General features: G+C 38.9%; 1 protein-coding gene across 1 annotated transcript in view; it reads left to right on the top strand.

Moving 5' to 3' along the window:
* LOC143398295 (uncharacterized) overlaps nucleotides 1–16,595 on the top strand; it is a 326,595-nt gene extending 310,000 nt beyond the window's left edge. Inside the window, 10 exon segments of the mRNA XM_077109254.1 lie at nucleotides 454–546; nucleotides 624–938; nucleotides 2,003–2,317; nucleotides 7,512–7,553; nucleotides 7,643–7,957; nucleotides 8,175–8,207; nucleotides 8,579–8,716; nucleotides 9,116–9,211; nucleotides 10,786–10,932; nucleotides 16,477–16,595. Of these exon segments, the coding sequence (XP_076965369.1) occupies nucleotides 454–546; nucleotides 624–938; nucleotides 2,003–2,317; nucleotides 7,512–7,553; nucleotides 7,643–7,957; nucleotides 8,175–8,207; nucleotides 8,579–8,716; nucleotides 9,116–9,211; nucleotides 10,786–10,932; nucleotides 16,477–16,595 (1,613 nt within the window).
* The last annotated feature ends 2,048 nt before the right edge of the window (nucleotides 16,596–18,643 follow it).

Raw genomic sequence — 18,643 nt, 5'->3', positions numbered from 1 at the left:
TTAATTCACAAAATATAATACAATATTCATGGTTGTTTAATATGATTTCTTCTCTTTGGTCCAACCTAAATTATATTTGTGTACTCCCAAGACAATCCAGCAAACATGCTGAGGTTTTCAGTCTCACCTTCACCTCTGAATGGGCAAATGCCTCCCAGGGAAAATAGCTGACCCCACTTTTACTTTTCTCTGAAATTAATTCCAATAGTCTTGCTGTCCTGGGAGCTGTACAATGCTCTCAACCAGCACTGACACATTCCCTTTTTCCTAAAATCACTTCTAGATCTAGATATAAAGCACAAGAGTCTGCCAAAAACAGAAGCAGAAATCTCCATTAGGAGATTAGCTCTGAATATAAGAAATTACTGACAAAATGACCTACAGCTTTCAGATGCCATCACTAGATTATTATGTATTTAAATTTAGTTTCCTGCTTTCTAACCCTTTCTGTAGGAAACCAGACCCAGCTGCTGCCCCAGTGCAATGACTCCTGGTCTGACCCAGCAGGCTCTGCAGCCTCAGAGGGCCACACTGCCAACTGCTCAGGTGAGCAAGGCCCCCAGCACCAGAGCCTTCCCATTCCCTGTGCAAATGCCCACTGACATGACCCTGTCTCTCCTCAGACAGCAGACAGCTCCGCCTGGTGGACGGGGGCAGTCGCTGTGCAGGGAGAGTGGAGATCCTGCAGCAGGGCTCCTGGGGCTCCATCTGTGATGACAGCTGGGACCTGAGAGATGCCCACGTGGTGTGCAGACAGCTGGGCTGTGGAGTGGCCCTGGAGGCCACCATCTCTGCTCACTTTGGAGAGGGATCAGGGCCCATCTGGCTGGATGAGCTGAACTGCACAGGAGAGGAGGCCCACGTGTGGCAGTGCCCTTCCCAGGGCTGGGGGCAGCACGACTGCAGGCACAAGGAGGATGCGGGGGTCATCTGCTCAGGTCTGTGGTGCACACTGTGCACAGGTGGGAGAAGTGAGGAGGGTGTGCAGGATGGTACCTGAGCCTTAGGGCAGAGGAGGGTGAGTTGCTGATAGGGTGAAGTGGGAGGAGGCTCCTCCCACACTACCTGTCACTCTATAAGAGAAGATGAGGTGCTACCATTCCTACTGCAGCAGCTGAGCTTCTGCTCCTTTCTTCTCATCCCTGTCTCATGACAATCTTTCTCTTCAGTGTCCACTTGACTGCAGACCTCATGCTTCAGTTACTGTGGATGCAATATCCTGAGACCCACTGTATAGTTTCCTATTGCTGCTGTAAAAACCTACCACAGAGCTAGTGGCTTAAAACAACACAAATTCAAGTCTGACCCTGGTCCACCTGAGCTATCAACACAGTGTCATTGGGCTGCATTCAGCTGAGGCTCTGGGAAGACTCACTTCCTTTCCTTTTCCAGCATCTAAAAGTTGCCTGTATTCCCCTTCCTTCTTCAAACTGACCACCTGGCACACCTCTGACCATTTTTTTCAACTTCACATCTCTCTCTGACCAGGGCTCAGAAACTGTTATCTGCATTTGAGAATACAGGTATATTGATGTGGTTAGATTGGCTCACATGATTAATCCAGGATAATTGAAAATAATCTCACCATTTAAAATCCTCATCTTGATCTTGTCTGCAAATCCCCTTTTCCTCATAAGGTAACCCTATTTACAGGCTCTCGGGATCAGGAACTGACATATTTGGGACTTCACTATTCTGTCAATGCACTGTCCATACCCTCTTTCCCAGGGTCTGTCAGATGTTTGGTCAGGTAGTGTTTCTTCTCTCCCTGCAAGAGCCCCATCTCAGTGTTCCGCCTGTTCATTTTCCACTATGTCATTGTCACAGAAATAGAGACATACAAGTAGTTAAAACAGGTAAAAAGGATAAAAATTTTGTCTTTCTACTCAGAGGGCATTTACTCAGCAGAGTTAACAATGAGTACTCTCTATCTAGGGATTAAAAAAAACCAAACTAAGGATAAAATACTCACTATGTCCTGTTTCCCTCCTCTTGGTTTCAGAGTTCCTGGCCCTCAGGCTGGTGAGCAAGGACCAGGAGTGTGCTGGGTGGCTGGAGGTTTTCTACAACAACACCTGGGGCCGTGTCTGCCACAGCCCCATGGAAGCTGTGACCTTGTCCGTGATCTGCAGACAGCTTGGCTGTGGGGACAGTGGGACTCTCAACACTTCTGTTCCCCTCAGAGAAGGTTCTAGACCTCGTTGGGTGGATGGAATCCAGTGTAGGAAAACGGACACCTCTCTCTGGCAGTGTCCTTCTGACCCTTGGAAACAGAGATCTTGCTCTGCAAAGGAGGAAGCTTATATCATGTGTGCAGGTGACTTACTCCCTATTCCTGTGTCCTCACTCTGGAGGTTGTTTTCAGAGAAATTCATATTTTCAAACCAAAGTAATGAGTTCAAATAAGTCTACAAGGTGAAAGTTTGAAAAGAGATTATTTAAGCCTCAACTTACAATCTTGTTTCAATGACAGAAATAAGTAAACCACATTTATGTGAGAAATGCCATGGATATTAAACTAAGCATGTGGAAGCATGAACTTACCCTCCAAAAAACCATGTAAGCAAATGGTTAGTGCAGGCTATAGTGATTAACCTGTATTTCCTTAGAAGAGTGAGGAACTTGACCTCCATCAGGTAAATCACTTGCTAGGTCCTATCATTGTGTTAGTTTATTTTTTCCCACATGTAATGAAGGTTAAACCTCTCAGCAATCTGTTCATAGGTATTATGGTGATCATTTAATCCAGATGTGGAAACTAAGGTTAGGAGTAAATACTTCTTCCACCCAATATCATCAAGACAGTGTGGGAAAACTTGGGGAATCCAGTACTAGTGGGTTATCTTTGAGCTCATTGTCTTTTACGCTGAAATCCATCAACATCAGTCAGACAAACTCTCAGGTCAGATTGTTGTGACTTGTGGGTAGAAACTTAAATCTGTGCTGGAGAAGAGACAAGAATAAAATACTGTCCTTGTCCTCATTGAGTTTACCCTAGAGCATGACTACACACACAGCCATAATGTGACTGTCATGAAGTGGAAGGTGCTGTGGAAATGGGTAATTTGAGGAAAAGAGGAATTATATTTAGGTTGAGAGCATTTGATCAGTGTTAATACTGAGGTGTGGGAAGCATGGTGACCTAGAGTTACTGATAAATTCCCATCAGGAGCAGAGTAGGAAGAGGGTGGGAGAGTGCTGCCTGATTACTTGGAAGGGTAAAAAGAGCTTGAGGCCTCTCCAAGGCATGGCTCCAGTAACAATCTTGTTGAAAAGCTCTTTGTTAATCCCCTCTGCCACATCATGAGAAACTCCTGTGAGATGAGGGGACTGGTCTCCCCTTATTTTTCTCTTGAACTGATCTCCTCAGAGTCCCAGTGGTCTTGGTTGATATTACCTCCTTTATCCATATGCTACTGCAAACTAATATGCCCATTTCATCCCTCTCCCAGAAAACATTACATGGGGCCTGTTGGAATTGGAGTCGATCTGTCTTCCAATTCCTTAAGACCTGTAATGTCCCCTTCAATTTCATGTTCTGATAAAAAACCTGGCTGTCCACTGAAAACAATGATGTCCTTATCATTTGGAGGCTCTGTGCTTCCCTTTCAAAAGGATATTTCTGGGCCAAATCTTAGAATAAAAATATTCCTGCTTTCCTTTGTCATTTTCAACAATTTATTTTCTTTTTCTTTGTGTTCAGCTACTTGAAATATGCCCCATGAGGTGGCACCAGCTACCACTTCTGTTGGTGTCACTCTTCAGCCTGGTCACACCCCCTCATCCAGGAAAGATGCAGTAGCAGGCTCACCAGGCTCCTCTGTCTCCTGTTCCTGGTGCTGCCAGGATCCTTGAACATACTGAGATAACATCCTGGCCTCTCCATTCCTGAATTTCTCCCTTTGAAGCATTCTACTCCCTTGCATCCCAGCTCTGTGTATGGCCACACTTTTGACCATCACTAACTGTCCAGCTTGGGATCTTGATTGCTTTGTTCCCTTGTTTGACTGTTGCCTCTTCTCCTATGGCACATATTCTTGATGCTCCTTTTCTAGATATTTCTTCCTCACACAGATTCCAAAGGTTTTTCAGTTTTCCACTCTCCTCATGATTGTACATGTTCTTCTTACCCTGATTAGACAACACGATGCCCCATTATAATCCTCCCCACTCAAAACCTCCCCTGGTTTCTTCTATCAGTCGAAGACAAGAATGGTTTTGTCAACTACCTAACTCTTCCTTGCCTGTACTAGATTGACAAGGAGTGCTGAATTGTGGACAAGTACTGTATCTTGTTATGATGTGAAATTACCCTTCTAGTCTCTTTGAATATATGACCCAATCTCTGATGGATCCTCCACACTGTCCTCATATAGTAGTGTGATTCTCTCATGTATGCTCTTACCCTCTCTCTAACATGACATTTTACAAATTCCCTGATCTCCCTCACGCTGCTCTTTAAACTACATCATACAAATGATGGTCTTGCTTCAAACTTACCTGGAAAATAGAAACTTTCAGCTATATTCTTTTTTTTTCCCTTATGGTCACTCTAACTTACTAATTATTATTCTTGGAATGATGCAACTTCTTTGTTCAATATCTAAATTTTAGACTGTATTCTTCCTTAGCACTTTTCCATCCCTTCTCTCAATGATGATATCATTCCACTGACAGCTCCCAATACAAAACTCCATACCTGATCTCTGACCTTAAATCCAAACTCATATATTTCATTACCAGTGGGCCCTCCCTTGAATATATAATGGGCAGTTCAAATTTGGTTTTCAAATTAGAGTGTTTTACTTCACCCCTTCAAGCCCCGCCTCTACCTTTTTCTCCCTGTTCTATTCCCCACCCCAGTCAATGCCACTGTTGTTGCTCAGTTACTTATTCTCAGTCTACATTCTCATCTCCATTTTACTCTCCTTCTGATTCCAATGTAGTAGCAGTTTCTGTGTCTAAATCCCTCTACTCCTTCTTTTCTACTCTCATCTTAGTTCAGGAAAGATCACTTCTTGCTTGAACTCTTACAGCAATCTTCAGTGTTCTTTGTCGTCTATAACATATTGTCTATTTAATGCTGGAAATATGCTCATTTGATTACCAAATTGATTAGTGTGTTGCTGTGTGGCAGGTGAGCTGCCTTTAGAAGTGACACTGGCACATTTCTTTGTGGCTCCCAGATGCGGAAACAACAGTAAACCATGTCTCAGGAGTCTTTAATTAGCCTAATTAGCAGAAATTCCAGGGACGATGTAGTCAGCTTGCTGTTCTCAGTCTTTAAAGGATTTCCCATGGAAGAGGGAAGAGGCTGTGAGCCAATCCAGGGGTTGGGGATGTGACTCATGAGTGCAGATTACTATGTGTTGGGTTTGGGTTCACTCTAAATTTAAATAACACTAAAATAACACAACCTCTCCATGTGAGGACCCCCAGGGAATGAGTAATGCTGTCTGTCTGGGCAATGAGCACTGGAAGCATGAAGAGATAGCCACCCCACCTTCTCTTAAGCTGTGCTGTCTTTTTTGCTCTTTTCCCAGAATCAGCCACATGCTTGACACTAGGGGATTTACAAATAACCTTGCACAAGTAAGACCAAACTCTTAGGTTTATTACTACAAGATGACTGCCAATGATTGTAAGATCACAGGATATCTACTTTTTGAACAGATGTTGTCATATTACTTTGTAGGAGCAATTGTTTTCAATTAATATATTGTATCTTGGTAGAAAACACTAAGAATTTTTTTATAACTCAACCGTTAATCTAAACTCAAAGAACACAGTGTAGCTCAAAAATCAAAAAAGGGAACACAGCCCACAAATCTCTGCTAGGAACAGCCTGAAAACCAGGGAGAATGTGATGATAAATAATGGTGTTTCAAAAGACTTACTCTTTTCCTTTTCCTCACCTTATTTTTTTCCTTTACCTGTAGAGGCTGAAGTGATAATAAATTATAAAATTAGGTACTGATGATGTTTTTTTTTTCAATAGACTCCACATATTGAGAAATAGTGAAACATCCAATCCTGAAAGTGAGCAGTCACCAAAGAGAGGTCCTGCCTTCATTTCTAGAAATATTTTCAGCATAGCATAGGAGGTTGACAGAATAATGGGGATAATGTGTACCCCTGATGGTGTTTTAGAACAAATACCATGTATGTTTTCTCTGTGTTATTTTGCATTTATATGTATTCTTTTGTTTTGTTTTGCTTGACTAGATGTTACCTCTATGTCCTTTCATCAGTTAATTTCCCTCAGTGTACTACCAGTTTATACAATGTTTCTATCTTGCCAGCTAACTATTGTCCACTTATTAACTTTTCTTTGAATTCTACTTGTTTTATTTATGTAAAAAATACTTTTAATTTATTTTAAAAATTGTTTTAATTAATTTAAATAAATGCTTTCAATATTGTAATTTTTCATTAACAATATGAGTGCTTTGAGTACAAATTACTTTTGGGATTACTCACTACTTATATTTTAAATGTCTAATATTTATTACCACAAAACATTGTCATTAACTTACATTTTTTATTACCTTTCTGATTAGCATGAATTCAAAAAAATATTTTTCAGCAGATTTTTACTCATATATTCACTTAATCAGCAAATATTTATCAAGACATGGTTCATAGTATTCATAGAAAGTCACCCATACATACTTCTAATGAATACATTCAACACACCAGGCATTATCCTGTTTGCAGGAACAGAGGGAGAATGAGGCAAGGTCCCTTTCTAGTGGAATTTTCTGCGTTATGTGTGTCTGTGTGTGTTTAAATGTACACACACAAGCATGTGCATGATCATTTTTGTGTTTGTTCATGCAGTAGGCACAGAAAAAACAAGTAAACTGATAAAAATTTTAGCTGCTGATAGGGATATGCTCCAGGGAATGTCTCAGTAACCCAGCCTGTTAGACTACTTCTAAAAACTGTTACCTCCACCTGTCACCTGAACAGAGACCAGAACCTTAGACAGCCTTGTCTTGGGGCAGGATCTCTGTAGCTGCCACTCACAGTGCTACCCCACTGTTTGCTCCTGCAGGAAACAGACCCAAGAGCTGTCCAGCCACTGTACCCTTTCATAGGAAATTACCCATATATACTTCTAATGAATGCATTCGACATGCCAGGCATTGTTCTATTAGTGGGAACAGAGGGAATGAGGCAAGGTCCCTTTTTTAGTGGAGTTTTCTTTCTGGGTTATGTGTGTCTGTGTGTGTTTGAGTGTACACACATGAACATGTGCATGATCATGTTTGTATTTTTTCACATAGTAGGCACAGTAAAAACAGGGAAATAGATGAAAATAATTTCATCTGCTGATACGGATATGTTCCAGGGAATGTCTCAGTAACCCAGCCTGACAGACTACTTATGAAGCACCTTATCACCACCTGTTGCCTGAACTGAGCCTAGTAATTTTAGAGAACCTTATCTTGGGACAGGATCTCTCCAGCTGTCATTTACCAGTGCTTCCCCACTGTCTGCTCCTGTAGGAAACAGACCCAAGAGCTGTCCATCCACTGCTCCCTGCACAGGTACCTCATCCCTTCCCACCTTCCCCATGGCTTCCAAGGGCTCCTTTCCTCCCACCAGGGAGTAAGAGGAGGTGCTGCTGCCTTTTCAGACAAAGAGAAGCTCCAACTCAGGGGAGGAGACAGCGAGTGCTCAGGGCGAGTGGAGGTTTGGCACAAAAGCGCCTGGGGCACTGTGTGCGATGACTCCTGGAGCCTGGCAGAGGCTGAGGTGGTGTGTCAGCAGCTGGGCTGTGGCTCTGCCCTGGAAGCCCCAGGAGAAGCTGCATTTGGCCCTGGAAATGGAAGCATTTGGCTGGATGAGGTGCAGTGCCGGGGCAGGGAGCCCTCCCTGTGGGCCTGTGCTGCAGCACCCTGGGGACAGAGTGACTGCAAGCATGAGGAGGACGCTGGTGTGAGGTGCTCTGGTGAGTAGCAGGACCAGGAGGGGGACCTAGGGTTGAAGGAGTGTGTTTGCATCCAGAGGGCTTCCCAGGTTGCCCTTCTACCCTGAGCCCTGGCTCTGATGTGCCCAAACTCCTGGCATCTGGGAAAAAACTATGTGCCAGTGGTGCTGAGTGGGACCCAGATACATTCCCAGACCAAAACAGTGTAGTGATTCCATTTTCCTTCTCTTGTCCCCAGGTGAAAGGACAACAGCTCACCCCACCCAGATAAGTAAGTGGTTCTTTTGCTCTGAACCAGGTAATGGGGGAGATAAGCAGATTTTCAGTGTTCTGCACTATGGAGTCTACACAGTTCTGATGATCAGGTGTTAGAAGAAGCCAACACTTGTATTAAATTAGAGCAGTCAGAGAGCTCCAAAGCCTCATCCACATTTATTTTATAGAAATCTCTTAAAATCAGACTCAGAAGATAGTTGACACATCCCAGAGCAGGATCTAGGGTGGTAATATCCTGAGATTCATGATATATGATGTCTGAACTAGGGACTTTATGGTCCTGAGGACTGAAGCAAGGACCAGGATAACTGAATTCTCCTGAGCTTATGGTCTTCTCTAAAGACTCATGACCTTTTTCTTCTTCAGGCACCAGTTCAACCTCAGCCACTGTCCCTGGCATCTTCTCCTTACTTGGGATCCTCTGCATGATCCTGGGAACCCTTCTCTTTCTTGTCCTCATCATCCTGGGAATTCAACTACTCAGATGGAGACGACAGTGCCAAGGTGGGGCTTGGGAATGCTGTGAGCTGAAAGTATGCACAGATAATATTGGACCAATTGTGGGGCTTTTTAAAGTACACGTTTTAGTCTTATTCTCATTATATAAGAAACTGCCTTCTCTACCATGGACTTGGAGACTTAAAAGACATGATTTTGTCCTGGTTTAAAAAATGGAGCCCTCAAATACGATGATTTCCCATGTGGACAGGGCTAGTGGAGACTGGGTTTAAGATCAAGGGATGGGCAGAAATCTAGTTCTATCCCAATGAATTACAAGACTAAAGAAAGGGATCCTGGAAGCCCAGAGTAGTCTCTCCAAGAGTGTGTATTGGAGAAGATTTTGTCTGTTAGTAAAGCAACGACTTCCATGAGCAATGCCTGAACTCATTCTGCTTTCCATAGCCTTATCCTCCTTTGAAGATGCTGTTGATGAGGTCCTGTACCAGGAGATAGATTACCCCATAAATCCTGAGAAGGAGAGCCTGCTGAACAGCTCAGGTATGTTCCATAGCCTCCTTTGTTTGTATGAGTTTTCCATCAGTGTGGGAATCTTCAGTAAGCAAAGACCACATGACTAACCCAACTTCATATGGTATATTTGGTAGCTTTCTATTACTGAAATAAAATGAATGAAATAATCAAATTATAAAGAAGAAAGATTTATTTTTCTTTAATAGAAAAAGGAAGAGATTGGCATCCTATAATCCTTTTCAAGAGCATGCTCCCAACAACTTAACACCTCCCACTAGTCTCCACACCTTAAAGGTTCTACCTTTTCCAACACCATTTAAAACATGAACTTTTAGAGATATTCCTGGACCACTATAACAATTTTCAGCATCCTTCAATGGCAGGAGCTCCAAGCCCTCTCTCTACAAGTAAGAAGCTTCAAAATTTCTTCTGAACTATGACATTGAACCTCCTACTGTGTTTGTCTATTATGTTTTCTCCCAACTAGGAACCATTTCTAATGGCTCAGTAAGTAAGCTACCTTATTACCTAGAGGACAATGAGGGGACCCTGAATCTGCCCTATGTGGTAAAGACAAGTCTTCCCTTAGATGGTAGGGGTGAGGAACAGGTTATCATCTGAGAAGAACTTTGTTGATTAGGATGGGAAGGATCTCTTCCTTCAGGTTCACAACTACTTTTTCTCTCCGCCCACTCTGTCATCTCAGAAAGGGAAAGATGAGATTCTAATCTATTGGTTTCCATAGCTACTTCTGTATAGTCACAGACATACCTCAAATATATCATTATAAAACCCAAGGCCATAATCTTAAAAAGAAAATTTGAACCTGATCATCTTACAAATTCCATGGCATAAGAGAACTTTGGGAAATATGGATTTGACCCTGAAATACAGGGATGTATGAACCATTTTGTGGTTTATGTGAATACTAAGACCCCAAAAAAATGAACTTTATAATCCCCGGAACACAAGGAATGTTTGGTGCCTGTATTTGTCAATCACTGGGAGCTCTTCTCTACAAAGGACCTAAGAAAAGAGGACATCCTGGACCTTCCCCAAGTTGTAAAAGTGGAGAGTTCCAAGGATGAAGCATGTCCAGGAGTGCTCTTTCAAGATTGAATCGTAAGAACAGCACAGCACTAAAGGAGGTTGAAATCCATGCCTCCTGGGATTGAAATTGGTAGAATAGCCTATCTGTGGGAGAGAGAAAGCCAGGCTTTTCTATTGGACAGCACTGTGTCTCCATTGCCTCAGAGGCCATGTTAACAGCCTGGGTTCTCCGCAGTCACTAAAATGTACATATTTTTTCAGCCCTCTATCATATGCCTGAAAAGAGTGCCTCAAACTTACAACATAATTTTTATTAATTTTTTTGGCATAGCATGTTAGTAAAATATTATTGAACTTACTTCATACATTGAAATATTTAGATGATTTACATGCTTTCCAAGAATACAAAGAGTCAAATGTATGCCTTTGGGACAGCCTTGGAATATGGTGCCTGTATTTCTCAGCTATTAGAATCTCTGCATTAGAAGAGACTGAAGACATCACCTAGACTAAGAAATATCTTGCTCTTCCTCCTTATTCCCTGTTTTCAGAACCTCGAGGACAGCATGCAGTTGCCACAAGCAATGGTTATGATGATGTTGAAGAGTTACCAGTTCCTGAAATTCCTTCCTCCTTTGGAATGAAAGAGAACAGGTTTTTCCCAGAAGAGGGAAATGGTGCCAGGTGTTCTCAGACAGGTAAGTGGATAGCTATCTCTCCAGTAGTCTTGCATTATTGTCATGGTAAAGATGGATTTGGACATTTCAATTATCAGTTTTCCTTTAACACAAGAATCTAAGTAGCCTTGTAAACCAAGATGATGTCATCTCTTCCCTTTTTCTGTTTATTGAAGCTGTTTTATTTCTTCTGAAAGGCGGTACATATTGTGTCCTCTGTCTGCACACACTGCCCATGGGATCGAGACATCTCTGGATGAGCTGCAGAGACTTTGTAGCTTTGTTCCAATTTTCACACAGCAAACCAAGACCTATGTTTGAACAACAAGTATGGTGGTCTTTAAGCTTGTGAGAAGTAATTTGGAGAGCATTTTAGTGTTTTTATTATTGCATTATAATTATTCATCATAGTGGCATTAATTTTGACATTCATAAATACATATAACATAGTTTTTTAATAAATCAGTGATATATATACACTTCACCTCAGTATATTTATATATATATATACATAACATAATTTGGTCAATTTCATTCCACAGTTCCTCGTTTTTCGCATCCTTCCTCCTTCAGCATCAACCCCGTTACTCTATTCCACTGGTCTCTCTTTTTCTTTCATGAGTCAATTTCATTCCAGAGTTCCATCCACTTTTTCCCATTCAAGCCTTGTTTTGCTCCAAGTTCTGCATATAAGAGAGGAAATTTAACTTTTGACTTACTTAATTTGGTATATTTCCCTTAGTATGATGTTCTCCAGCTCTATCCATTTACATGCAAATGCCATAATTTAATTCTTTTTTATGGCTGAGTGTAATTCTGTTGTGCATATTCACCACATTCTTTATATCCATTCATCAGCTGAGAGGCACACAGGCTGTTTCCATGACTTGGCTGTTGTAAATTGTGCTTCCATCAACACTGATATGCCAATATCACTCCAGTATGCTTAGTTTAGTTCTTTGGATAAAACCAAGGAGTGAGATAGTGATGAAATGATTTCAGGAATCTTCATGCTGTTTTCCAAAATGGTTGTACTAATCTGCAGTACCACCAAAAATGAATGAGTACACTTTTCCCCACATCCACGTGATCATTTATTATTATTTATATTCTTCATGATTGCCATTCTAACAAGGGCCAGATGATATAAAAACGTAGTTTGATCTTCATTCCCTTGATTGGTGTAGATGTTAAGCAGCTTTTCATATATTTCTTGGTCATTTGTATTACTTTTTTTGAAATATATGTTTAGCTCTACTGCTCATTTATTAATTAGATTAATTGTTTTAACTTTTTGAGTTATTTATATATTCTGAATATTAATCCTCTGTCAAAAGAATAGCTGGCAAAGATTTTCTTTCATCTTATAGGCTCCCTATTGTTTCCTTTTTTCCTTTCCTGTGAAGAAGTATTTTAATTTGATACCATCCCACTTGTTGATTCTTAGTTTTATTTCTTGAGCCTCAGAGGTCTTGATAAGGTGCCTGTGCCAATATGTTGGAATAGTGAGCCTATTTTTTCTGTCAATCACAAAGTTTCTGGTCTAATTCCTAGGTCTTTGGTTCATTTTAGTTGACCTTTGTGCAGGTTGAAAGATAGGGGACTAGTCTCATTCTTTTATATACAAATATCCAGTTTTCCAAGCACCATTTTAAAAAAGAAAAAAAGGCTCTTTTTTAAATGTATGTTTTTTGTTCCTCTGGTAAGTATCAGATGAAAACATCTGTTTGGGCTTGTTCTGTGTTTCTATTCTATTGCATTGGTCTTCATGTCTATTTTGATGCCAGTTTCTATTTTGATGCTGTTTCTGTTACTACAGCTCTCTCATTTGCCAAACTAACCAAAAGAGAGGGAAGACCCAAATCAAAAAAAAAATAGAGATGAGAAAAAGAGATATCATCACAAACATTTCAGAAGTCCAGAGGCTCATTAGGAACTATTTTGAAAATTTATACTAAAACTATAAAATCTAGAAGATACTAACCAATTTCTAGGTAGAAATCAAACCAACAAAATGTAGAAAACCTAAACAGATCAATATCAAAAAATGATACTGAAGTAGCAATTAGAAGCCTTCCAACAAAAAAAAAGTTCTGCCGAATATTTAAGAAAGAAATATATCCATCATTCTCAAATTACTCCATGAAATAGAGAAAGAGGAAATACTTCCAAGTTTATTCTATAAAGCCAGTATTACTGTTTTACCAAAACAAGACAAAGACACATTGAGGAAGGAAAACTATAGACCAATATCCCTGAAAAGCATAGAATGAAAAATTTTATTAAAATATTTCTAAAGCACATTCAAAGACACATTAACAAGGTAGTACACCATGATCACGTGGATTTCATGTAAACTGGATGCAAGGGTAGTTCAACATATGCAAATCAATAAGTTTAATTCACCAAAAAAAATACATCTAAGAATCACATGATTAATTTGATAGATGCTGAAAAAATTTTGATAAGTTTTAGCACCCATTCATGTTAAAACTGCCGAAGAAATTAGGGATGGAAAGAACTTACCTCAACATTATAAAGACTATGCATAAAAAATGCAAAGTCAACTTCCTATTGAATGAAGAAAAACTGAAAATATTTCCTCTGAAATCAGAAACAAGAAAAAGATATTCACTCTCACCACTCCTAATCAATATAGTTATTGAAACTAAAGTCAGAGCAATCAGACAAGAGAAGAAATTAAAGAGATATAAATATGAACAGAGGATAAATTATCTGTTTTCTGAAGAAAGGATCCTTTATGTATTATACTTAATATCTCCATCAAAAGAATTCTAATACTGATTAATAAATTCAGGAAAGTAGGATACAAAATCAGCGTTCAAAAATCAATGCCTTATCAATATCCCAATAATGAATACACTGAGAAAAAATCAGAAAAACTATTCCATTCACAATAACCTAAAATAATTATTATTTATCTTGAATCTTGACATTCTAACTAGGGTAAGATTAAACCTCGGTGTAGTCTTTATTTCATTTCCTTTATTGTTAAGAATGTTGAACAGTTTTTATGTATTTCTTGGCCATTTCATGTCATCTTCTGAGAAATATCTGTTTAGCTCACTTGCCCATTGACTGGATTATTTGGGTTATTGTGATGTTTATATATGATAGAAATGAATCCTCTGTCAGAAGAATAAATGGCAGGAATTTTTCCCATTCCTTAGGCTCTCTTTTTATCATCTTGTTTCATTTGCTGTTTGAAATTTTTAAATTTGAAGCTGCCCCAATTGGTTCTTGGTTTTATTTCTTGAGCTTTGGGAGTTTTATTACTGTTTGTGCCTGTATTTTGGAGAGTTGGCCCTGTGTTTTCTTCTAGCAATTGTAAAGATTCTTGTCTAATTACTTGTCTAATTCTTGTTTAATTACTAGGTCTCTGATCCATTTTAGTTGATGTTTATGCAGGGTAAGATAGAGGGAGCCCCTTTCATTCTTCTACATATGGATATCCTGTTTTCCCAGTGCCATTTGTTAAAAAGTTCATTTAGTCAGCTTTTTCACTCTGTGGCTAAAAAACCCAACCAGCACAATTGTAGAGGTGAAAAGGTTTATTCCGGGGCTCACTGTTTCAGAGGTGTCTATATATAGACAGTAGGCTCCATTCTTTAGGGCTGGAGGTGTGGCTGGACAAAGAGTGTTACAGAGGGAAGCAGACTGCAGATGATCAGGAAGAAGAGAGACTCCACTTGCCAGATACACAATAAATACCCCAAGGCCATGCCTTCATGGACCCACCCCTTCAAGCCACACCCTACTGGCCTTCAGTTACCAGGCAGTTAATCCCCATAAGGGGAATAATGCAATGATTGCATTGAGGCTTTTACATCCAGTTGTTTCTCCTCTTGCACTGTCTCACACATGAGCTTTTGGAAGACACACCACATCCAAACCATAACATCCATCTTTTTTCCAATGTGTGTTTTTACTGATTTTGTCACGCATCAGATAACTATACCTGTGTGGGTTTATCTCTCTGTCTTCTATTCCATTGACTTTCATGTTAGTTTTTATAAAAATGCCATTCTCTTTTTGTTAGCATATACCCACAGCATGATTTGAGCTTGGGAATTGTGATGCCTCAGCCTTGTTCTTCTTGCTCAGTATTGTTTTGGCTACTCTGGATCTTTTATTCTTCCACATGAACTTTAGGACTCATTTTTCTAATTCTGTAAAGAAAGTCATTGATATTTTGATTGGGACTGATTAAAATTATAGATTGCTTTCAGTTGTATAATCATTTTATCAATATTAAATCTGCTTATTGAAGAACAACAGATGCCTTTCCATCTTCTATAGTCTTCTTCAAATTCTTTCTTTAGTGATCTATATTTTTATTTTAGAGGTCTTTCATCTTCTCAGCTAGGTTTATTTTCATGTTTTTGTTTTGTTTTAGGTTATTTTCAATGGAATACTTTTCTTCCTTTGTTGAGTTTACTACTGTCATATAGCAAAACTATTAATTTTGTTTGTTGATCCTGCTACTTTGCTGTATTTATTTATCAGCTCTAAAACTCTTCTGGTGGAGATTCTATGCATAGAATCATATCATCTCCAAATGGAGATAATTTGACAACTTCTTTTTCTCGTATCCTTTTAATTTCTAACTGATATAGCTAATATTATAAAAACTATATAGAATAGGAGAGGTGGGGGTAAGAATCCTTATCCTACTCTAGATTTTAATGGAAATGCTTTTATTTTCTCACCATTCGTTATGATGTGATGTAGGGTTTGTCATGGATAGCCTTGATAAGATTGAGATAATTTTCTTCTATCCCTAGTGTCTTCAGAGATTGCTAAATTTTGTTGATGAAAATTTTTCTGCATCTATTCGGTTAATTATGTAATTTTTGTTCTAAATTCTATTTATGTGTTGGATTACATTTATTGATTTGCATATGCTGAACCAACCTTGCATCTGTAAAAATTTATTTTTAAGGAAGCTTGCAACTCATTGTTTTTATTAACACTTCACACTTTAATCATATAATGTACAATAGCCTTAAATAGATAACATTGAAATTTACATGCTAGAAAGAATAATTCTCTTATTGTTTGAAATAACATATGGTGTCATATTTTAGAAGTGGGCTTTCCACTTGTGCATGGTACTGTGGGCCATGGAAAAAGGAAACTGTTGAATTCAGTTGAGCTGCCATCCTTTCGCATCTTCCAAAGGACTCAAATTGTTGTCATGAATTCTGTGAGGAAAAGTGTGGTGTGTTATTGAAGTACAGAGGAATTGAGGGAGGTCATCTTCTGCCTGGAGTGCTTAAGGAATCAGACCAGCCTGGTGTGGAAGAGAGCACTTGCATCTTTGCCACTCCTCACCATTTTTAACCCATGCTCCTCCTCATTGTTGAAATCAAGACATTCACACAGGACATAGTCAATAAGGGATAGCTCTATCACTCCTTCCAGAAAAGTTCTGGTTACCCATAGATATTTTGTAGCCACTCTACTAGTTTTTTCATTCTGCAAGAGGACTCTGGACTGTCGTTTTTGTCACCACTGAAACCAGGATTCTCTTTACTGTTCCAGGTATCTCTCTTCAGTTTCTCAAAGAAGCTGACAATTCTAACATGGAAGACACAACATCCTTATTAGTCCTGAGACAAGAAGACCCTGGATATGATGATGTTGATCCTAACACCATGTAGTGCTTTTTGTTTTGTTTGTTGTTGTTGTTTTGGGAGCAATTAAGTCTGTAGAGAGCTCCTTATGATATTATTTACTGATAAAAAAAAAAGAGTTCTGTCTTCTTCATTGCTGGAAAGTTTCTATGTGTATCCCTTATTCAAAATAAATACTCTGAGCCTCAAATACCAGTGCCATTGTCTTAATGTGAATGCATTTACCCCCAGCAACCTCTGAAAATTTAGTGTTCAAACTGAATGGATCCCACATAGGATCACCCACACACTACACACTTGCTTCTTTGAGATGGACAGATGTCTATTCTCTTGAACAGCATAAAACTGAAATGCAGAGCTGAAATAAGAACTTAGTCTTACAAAAATTAACTTAGAAACAACCTTAATATTCAAAAACATCCATTCATGCTTGACTAAAACCTATATTTAGTGATTGGGGTGGATCAGGTGGATGGAAAATGGCTATGTTTCTAATTTTGCCTGATATTTTATATAATATCAATAACTAGATTCTACTACTGCCTAATAGTCTTTTACTCTAACAACCTCTTCTCCTTTCTTATTATTCCTCAATTTTCTGAATCTCATGTTTCTCCATAAAATTACACTATTACTCATTAAATTCTATTGCTTTTATCATTTTTCATTGCTCTCTACTCCTTTCTCTGGCTCTCTTTCTTTAAACAGCCAATGATTCTAACCTCCAGAATTACAAAAGATTTCTAAGCGGATGTATTTACTGTGAATTATTCCCATTCCAGACCATTCTCACATATTTATTTGAGTTGTAAAGGACTGAGTAAGTGAGCCAAACTCTGCTATTCTCTATTCTACAGACTCATTACTATCTATAGCAATATTCAGTTATTTGCATGCAAACAAATTAATGTTTCCACATTTGTATTCTAACTGAATAATTTTAAATCAAGAATTTTATTTACTCTGTTTTGTGATCCCTTTATTTTCTTTAAGAGTTTTTTTCTGTTTTTATTTTGTTTAATATTCTTGTAGTTGTAGATGGACAGCATGCCTTTATTTTATTTATTTTTTTATACTGTGCTAAGAACCGAACCCAGTGCCTCACACATGCTCGGCAAGTTCTCTGTCACTCAGCTACAGCCCCATCCCCTTCTGCTTTTATTAATGCATTAGAGTTATACATAATAGTGTGATTTATTTTGACAAATTTGCACTTGCATTTAATATAGTTTGCTCTATTCCCATCCCCAGTCCTTCCACCCTCCCTCCTCTCCTCCCTTCCCCGGCTTCCCTGACTCCACTCTACTGTCCTCCCTTATATTTTGTTGTTTTTTGTTTAGTACTTTATAGATACACATAAAGGTTGAATTCACTCTAGTTTATCCATAAATGTACATAGCATAATTTTGTCAATTTCATCCTGCAGTTCCTCACATTTTATGTGCCTCCACTGTCCCCCTCAATTGTCTTCTTCTGCTCCACTGAACTCTCATCTATTTTCATGGATCCTCCATTTTTGAACATTATTTCCCTCTATCTTTACCATATGAGAGAAAGTATTTGACCTTTGACTACCTGAGTCTGGCTTTCTTTACTTTTACAACTTAAATATTTTATTTAAAAATAAAATGTATTTTCCTACCATAATATACATAAAGTTACTTTAACAGTTCTGAAATTTATGAACCATATGTACAATTGTTTTTTTGATAACTTCCCATGCACTTCTGTAATTCAGAATTGGGAATCATTTAGCTATATTAGAAAGTGCAAAGGCCTTACTTTAGACTACGAAGTCTCCACACTTGGAGGTCTACCTTCATTATTGGACTTCATTAGATATACACTTACAGTCATTTTAGGAAAGAGCAATAGCAACTGTCAGCAATAACAAACTATGTCCTAAACACATCAGATACTTTTGCAAATCTGTTTTGTTTTGTTGTTGTTCTTTTCACTTTTATTCAAATAAACACAATACTTGTACATAGACTGATCATATCTCCTTTCAAGTTAATATACCTGGATTTTCAGATGTGCAGTGCTGTGATCAAAACATGACTAATTCTATAATC

This window comes from Callospermophilus lateralis, chromosome 4 (assembly GCF_048772815.1).
Source record: "Callospermophilus lateralis isolate mCalLat2 chromosome 4, mCalLat2.hap1, whole genome shotgun sequence".
Classification (NCBI taxonomy): Eukaryota; Metazoa; Chordata; class Mammalia; order Rodentia; family Sciuridae; genus Callospermophilus; species Callospermophilus lateralis.
This window is presented reverse-complemented; position numbering and strand designations above follow the sequence as displayed.